Source organism: Opisthorchis viverrini, assembly GCF_000715545.1.
Source record: "Opisthorchis viverrini unplaced genomic scaffold opera_v5_55, whole genome shotgun sequence".
Lineage (NCBI taxonomy): Eukaryota > Metazoa > Platyhelminthes > Trematoda > Opisthorchiida > Opisthorchiidae > Opisthorchis > Opisthorchis viverrini.
The window spans coordinates 469,087-477,081 of NW_008751709.1; the positions used below are offsets into that span (position 1 = coordinate 469,087).

General features: G+C 40.2%; 1 protein-coding gene across 1 annotated transcript; it reads left to right on the plus strand.

Annotated features, from left to right (window-relative positions):
• Window positions 1-1,107: 1,107 nt before the first annotated feature.
• T265_03610 (hypothetical protein) lies at window positions 1,108-4,345 on the plus strand (the record flags this gene model as incomplete). The annotated part of the gene is made up of 2 exons (XM_009168145.1): window positions 1,108-1,608; window positions 4,007-4,345. 2 exons carry the CDS (start codon window positions 1,108-1,110, stop codon window positions 4,343-4,345), a joined length of 840 nt encoding a protein of 279 aa, XP_009166409.1.
• Between the last annotated feature and the right edge of the window lie 3,650 nt (window positions 4,346-7,995).

Here is a 7,995-nt window from a genome sequence, read left to right on the forward strand (position 1 = left end):
GTGATTTTTACAAACACTGCTGAGGACGTTCTTGCTGCTTAGAAAACAGAGTGGTGCGTGAGATTTCAAGGGTACGTTCTGGGGTCAGTCATCATTATTACCCCAAAATATTGATGCATTGAGTAAATTTAGTATGGATAAATAGTCAGCAAGCAGAAAGGGGCTACTAAGTAATTTCCATTGAAATAAAGATGACAGAAAGGTGTCTCGTGCTAAATCTTGAAAAAATAGGTTTAGCTTGCAACTGAACGCAGCATTTAAACTGTTATTCAACCAGCAACATTCTGTCAATGGTGACTCCGTCTATTAGACAAACGAAGCAAACTCGGATTTACGTGTGATTGAAGCACTCACACTTGTGCATAATGAAACACTTGTTGCTCAGTTTTGATAGGATTAAATTCCGCCACCTCATTACAAGCCTCTGGATGCTACGAAAATTCACATTTGGATTTGGTCGGAGCATATCCGATTGGCTGGGGAAAGTACTTTCAATTTCTTTGGATAATGAGGAGTGATTTAATAGTACATGCAACCACGTGACTGCTACGTGACATCCTTTCACTTTCCTTTCACTTTTCACCCTTCCTAACACACTGAATATGTGAATATTATCTTATTCATTGTTCTGGACCTTCGGAAATTCAATTTTCTATCCGTACTATTCCAGCGTTCAATAGATCACTTGTTACACTAAAAAAATCTGTACGGAATTTCCTGCTATTTGGTTCCTGAGTGCCGCTACTTAATCCACGAGACTTTATACCTAAATGACGGGGGAGTGTATGTCAGTAAAAATCAATCAATGCTTGAAAGCTTTAGAATATTTGTCTTGGTCTTACTGGATAGCATCGCTGTTGAAATGTTGATATGATGAAGCGATAGGTATTCTTATGGAAATCAAGTTGTGTCTCTTTATCTGACCAATCAGGTAGCGTCAGAATCGCATCCTATTAGCATCAGTGATTGGACCGGTACAGATGATTCAACTCGGTCGACAGGAGCGTACTGTACTAAATGCAACATCATATGGCACGCAGCCAGGCCACATGTGTGGTCTGAAAATCAGAATATTGTGAATATCGTGAATATTAAAACCAGCACCTGATGGGAATACCATTGGAACGATTTCTGGGTCATGTTGACGATAGCTTTCTTTGTAGTATCTGTCAGGGTGTGTTTATTTCTCCCGTGGTAACTGACTGTGGTCATACGTTTTGTGCGAAGTGTTTAGAGGGTTGGATATCAGCTAGTTGCCCAATGCCGGAATCTTCATGTCCGGAGAATAATTACTGCCAACGTCTAAGTCTACGGTGTCCAACTTGTCGGCATAAGCTTCCGCAGATCGGAGACAAGGAATACGACGAAAAATCGATAATAAATGTCGTTTCCAGACCCGTCCTGGCGCTACGAAATTTCATTAATGGTCTTCTAACTCATTGTGAACATTCCTCACGAGGGTGCACATTCGTGGGTCCGGTTGAAGTAATGCACTCTGGTCAACACCACGTAAATTGTGCCTATGCTCCAGTAGACTGTGCAGGCTGTGGACATACTGTCAATCAGATGGAACTGGCCGAACACCAGCTACATTGTTTTGGGATAAAAGTGAGTTTCATAAGAAAACATCATAAGATAACTAATTATTTTTTCCAAGGTCATTTAGATTTCAAGCTTTACAATGCATGTGCTAAAGAACTGCAAGAGAAGATTGTAACGCTTTGGTCGTGGAAATTCTCTAGCTAAGACATTGCAACGGCTCGGTCGTGATGTGTGTGCCAAATTTTCGTTCGTCGAGACGAGTGCTGTTCGTTTACTTTGGAATAGCGCGCTGAAGGTGGACAAACTTTGGTTTAGCATAAAGGCACAAAGTGATTTAAGAAATGCGTTGGTGTGTTTGGTGTAGTTCTTCTGGAACGAGGCCATGATTACGCTGGGGATGATTCTAGCCGTCACCGAAATCCGATGACCATTGTGATCATGCTGCAAGTTTACATGTAGCTAGCGTATCCTAGAAGGTGGAGATACTTCTGAACGTATTCGGTGGACAAGCGACAGGTTAGCGTAATGTCCACTGTTTTCGTGTTACTATGGCAGATTTTAACATAAGTTGTTTGTCATTGTACGGTAGTTGTTTTGTATTATGGGAATGATGAGGTGATCTTTGTGGACCGTCATTTAAATGAATCAAGGTAGCCGACTCCAGATCTCATGAATGTCTTGGCTGGCAGTTATAGAGGTGCTATTAGTTCACATTTCCCAAAGTTGTAGTCGTATACCATACTTTCCCTACTGTATTACCAAGGTTCTCTGGTTAGCCTATGGTGTGTAGAACGGTGCGATTCCATTGCTGTTTCAAAAGACCGGCCCCATCAGGTTTTATTCGTGCCCACATTGCGTAGATCCGCAACGTCGTGGTCGTAATGTAAAGAGTGAAACCTTACCTAACGCTTCACTTACTCGAGATTGTTGGTGCAAAACTGCTCAACTGTGTACAGCTAACTATTCTTCAGGTTTTTTATTGAGTGACAGGTCTTTGTTCCATGTGAATAAAGACCAAAACTTTCAACGTTACTTGTACTGGATTTTCAGCTAAATGCAGGCTCTCTATTATGAACAATTACTTTCAGACAACGATTTCAAACAAGCAGGTGCCCGACTTCATTAGATCTCGCTATGTTAAAGCATTTGTTATTGTCTAGCAAGCCCAAGGGAGGTGAGTTGTACGAAGTAATCGTCTTTTCAATAAAGTCCAACTGTATAGGAGTTTCTGCTTTTGATAATACCAAAACCTTTTCAACAAACATGTTGAGAAATTAAAAGTTCTCTTTCATTCAGAATATCCACTGTAGCCTGTCCCGTTTCACCAACAACCATTGTTCACTCTCATGGAATTTTTCTATAATTTTTATTGAATTGGTTCGTACGTTATGCGTGACAGAAGCCGAAGTACATCCACCATCCCCCCAAAGACACATGCACAGCTACATTGTCTCGTAACGTAACCTCTACCTTTAAGTAAGTTATAATTCAGAAAAGCCTCCAGGTTATAAAACCCTGTGCAACATTTACTTCCACAGTGGGAACATATCCTGCAGGCCCAGTCACTGACCCATCTATGGAGTTACAGTGTACGAATTCTGAACACTGTCCACGTATGGAATAAAGTGAAAGCAAAAAACCACCCCACACTATCTATTTGATTTTATGAACTCTATGAATCACGTTTAACTTCAAACGGCGATTTTGTCTTATAGCTTTTATGCATACCAGCCGTTAGATTGATATCCATCAAACCACCGACAAAGGTGATGCATTGTGATGATTTCTAACAGCAAACTGCTGCTACAAAATGGGAGAATAAATTGAAACTAAAAAGCATTTGAGTATAGGATGTGGAAGCCCCAGCATCAAACTACACCTTTTCAATCCTGGGTTAGCAGTTTTCATCATCAGTATGGTGGAAGGTGACGGGTGAAGAAAACTTTGCTGTCATGGACTTCATTTTCCGAACTAGTTATTTATCTAGCGGCATTGGTTATGAGGTTCCTTACTTGAAATAATAAATAGTGACAATTAATGAAAATAATCATCGGCTGACAAAGTAAAAAGGTTTCCGTATTAGCACTTGCAGTGAACAAAAAACCTGATAACATGAAGACAGTCAATTAACGCTCCCCGAATTTCTAAAGTGTTCAATGGAAATTGAACATTTGAAACTTGAAGGGAAAGTTAGGAACTATGTAGGCAGAAGATAAAAATGTAGAGGGGATAAGTGTCCATCCACATCGTAAAAAACACATTTGCCTGAGAACAGGAAACTTTTTCGAAACGTTCTGTTGGCATTCAGCAGATGGACGCGTTCAAGCAATTAGTGCTTTGTTGACCTTTGAAGAGTGGTTGTCGCATCTCCTAATTATTAAACTATTTTTATTTGTATGTTTTATTAGCTCTTTAAAGGGCGCTTAACTACACTTTGCATAAAATCTTATTTCCGTTCACCTAGGCGGAGCTGTCTGATTTGAGAGATGATGACTTCCCTTCTAACTTACAAGGAAAAACTCATGTAACAACACAAACGGAGGAACGTGATACTCCTTCAGCGTGTTCGAAAAATCCAACGCCACTATCAAAGGGCACGCAGACATCAAGAAATCGAGCTCGTTCCCACAGTCCATCCAAATCCTACAAAGTGGAAGATGACAGTGAAAACATTAGCCTATATATGCTGAGACTCAGTTTGATCAAACTTGTCTGTGCACTTGAGATTGAACTGAACACTGCTCAAGCAGAATTGCATCTGAAGAAGGTTTTGAGAAGTACAACTCAAGATCGGGGGTTATAAGACTTTCGACACCCAAAAGTACGCTGAGCGTAATTATTTATTTACTATCATTGTCAGATTTCCTTCCTTTCTTCACTCGATAATGAGGACACCAGATATATTTGAACTCTATAACTTTCTCCGCATTATTTCCGATTAACCGAGATGCTATTAAACTATACTTCTACCTATCTGTTGTTAAAAGACAGGTTGACTGAGCAAAACTGTTGACTTTGGAAAGTTTTTTAGGCAATTCTGATCTTTCGACACGTTTTCTCGATCCCACAGTTATTTCCTACCATTATTCAGACAGCAAGAGTGGGAAAACATCACACTATAAATTTGGTCCCTGATAGCTCAAAGCTCCCTGCGGGTTAACACAAAGTGATTTTTAGTCATAATAAATCACGATTATATAATTTTGTTATCCTTTTAGTACTGACAAGAGTAATTTAAAATGTTACAGTTGAAAAAGTGCAGTCATCCTCCATGGAAACCTGCACTTCATGAAGGAAGCAAATACCCATCGCCACTGTACATTGAAGAAAGCTGGTCAAGACCATGGGTTGAAGCGCGCTATCACACGTGATGACATTTTGTCAGTAAATCCATTAGTCCTGTACAGGTGAACGTGACTTCCGTTAGAAGTGTTGAAGCAAGAAGTAGAACCGTGTGCTGGGTGGCTCAAAAGAAACAAGCTCCGGAGTGTGTATGTTTTACCAAAGCAGAATAGGTCATACCAAGGGCCAACAAATAAACCCAAAACGGTGGATAGATCTAAGTTGAAGACAGTAATCTGAACTTATCCTTATTGTGGAACCGCGTTTTTACACAATGGCGAACCGGTGTCCGCAGTCGTGGGGTTGTCTTTGGTATAATGAAAACAGCTGTATGTGAATCAAGGCCTGCAACATATGTACAACGCACATAGACGGAATCACTTTCATGTTTTTGACATTAATTTGAAAAATACACTTAGCGGCTGCACATCTTCTGTCGTTTCGCCCCAGATAGATTTGATTTCAAGTCTTTTATTGAATGGTGTCATCTTTTTGATGGGCAAAAACCGTAAAGCATGTTTCACCTGATTATTCGTTTGATGTGACAAGCAAACCAACTGAGTTTACCGGGGAAGTTTTATTTTCCTTAGTTAACCGACAGTATGATTTTTAGCAAAGGGGTTCAATTCCTGTAGATTCGAATTTAGTTCTGCTTAGCTCAGCTCAACTTCTTACGTTACCGCTTGTGTTGACAGTCCAAACCGCAAAAAGCTACCGAGCGTTAAAACCGGTTTTTTCTCGAAATTCCACTTATGTCCCAGGTGAATAACAGAGTAGAAGAGAGACCTCACTTCAGTTAACACGACTGACCCGCACGAAAAGCATAAACCAAAAGAGGGATTGAAGAGAAGTAAAGCCTTTGATTAGTTATACGTTATGTGTTAACAGTGTGCTAGAAACTTGGTAGTGGAGGCGGGGCGGTCCATTGGATAATATAAGGAAAAATTTAAGGTAGTCTGCTCAAATGAAAATACCTTGTGACAGTATTTTGAGCCGCCATCTTCCAACGCTGAGAAAGCCTTTGGGAGTAATCGTTAAGACATAGAACACAGATGAGTCGTACGAGTTTTTATTGGATTAGAACATGGCGTAATATAGCAGGACCAGAAGTTTCCTCTAAATACAACGGCATTACTCGCGAGTGGGACAAATTTTGCATTCCGAATCTGCAATTCTCACCGTGGTTAATTCCTTCGTTTCTGGTAATGTGTTGGAATATTGGTAGCCCGGGTGTATTAGTAAGACCTAACCAAAAGCGCACTGAAGATATTTCATCGAATGGTGACGAAACGTTTGCAAATCAATTACCAAGCTTGGCGAACAGATCAACAGCCACCTGATCAATTACCATTCTTTGTTTCTTTTCGGATGAGGACGCAAACGTAAACTGTTGTTGGATGATGCCGTATGAATCCATTTTGGGATTTACTGAAGATAGGGTTTTCTTCAAGATCGCGAAGAGACCATTGTACATATAGAACAAACTACTCAAAAGGCTGCCGGAAACTATCAATGAAATGTCTAGCCTATCATACCGACTAAAACATGACGCCGCCTGCTTTCGGTGGAGCTAGCTGAAGATTATCATAAATGAAACATTCGGTTGAGTTTTTCGTTAACATCAACGTAATTTTCAAATGAGCATAGTTCGTCAACTGCATGAAACCTGATGCTCAACTAAAACATTCAGCTAATTGAAACTAGTGAGATACACCTACCTGATGATCTCGAAGAAGTGCGAAACTAGTGGTGCGCTGTTGCAGTCTTTGGAAACCTTGTGAGTAGCATGTCACACCAAGAAAATATACTTCATTAACGGTTGTGGTGATCCCTTGAGATTCGGCGACTTCTCCTGAATTTTGGCCTTTTTCTTACTCCCACACTTTGTTTGGATTGATTACAAATGATTCGAAAATACACTGTGTAATTTCCAACTGAGCAGTCACTGTTGAATTTGCTTCACTTGTTACCTACGCTGAGCAGATATCTGGCAAAGAATATTATTCGCTCACCAGGCCAAGTTTAGGCACCTTTAGACGATCATAGTGAGTATAAGTATAAGTGGACTGGTCAAAATCAGTAAATACCAACCGTGAGCAACTGGTCTGCTTCCACTAAATAAAGCTTTCAACTATCAACTGAAAAAATGGAGGGTTTGGTCACACAGTCTTCATGTTGATGAGGCACTTAGTGCCTCAGAGGTGGTATTTTCTATTGTATGATACGCACGAGGGTTCACTGCAAGCAAGCGGACTGAGGGTTTCATACAAATAGTGAAAGCTTGTAAATACATACAACTGTTACTTTGTGTTCCACTGCACCAAATATCTGGCACCCCTCCTTATTGCTATCGATTTTCTCCCGGGCTGACTCCAAATTTTTAAGTCTTGATAATGTAAAAATTGAATAGGTCTCTATATTAGTCAAGCATCATCCAATGGGTTACAGGTTTTGGAAGCTCCAGCAAATTGATCCAAATAGATATCTGCTTACTTCGGGAAAGTATAGTCCTAAACACATTAATATCCACAAATTAGAGGTGCATCGGTGTTTGTTGAAATCATTCCGATAGACACATCTGAGCGAAGTAAGTGCATGTGCACTTTTAAAGAATATGTGAGGACAAACAATAAACTTCCAGTTTATCTGATTAAGATCAGGAGACGATAAGGAATGGAAGCTGACTGAACTGGTGAGAAACTTCGAGGTTTAACATGGAATGGTGAGCACTACAAGTGGCAATAAGTGAGGGAAGAAAATGGATTGGAATGGTCCAGTGATCTTTCATAAATCTCAGAAAATAAATAGTGGAACGGAATGCAAGGTCTGCGAAAACCCTAGCTGTTTCTATTTAATGGGATTTGGAACTTCTGGAGGAGTCAGCTTCAAGAAAAGCCCTCAATGACTGCACACTCTGAATTGACGTAATCCTGATTCGTGCCCCAGAGAATATGTGTAAGGTAAAAAGTGAGGAACACAAACGAAGTCAACTGTCCAGGCAATAATAAATGAAAACGCCACATACTATCCCAGTCAACATCAACCCATTGTCGGATTAGTTCACGAAAAGTGTTAAGTTTCGGAAAGGTTTGGCATACAACAGGTGAAATA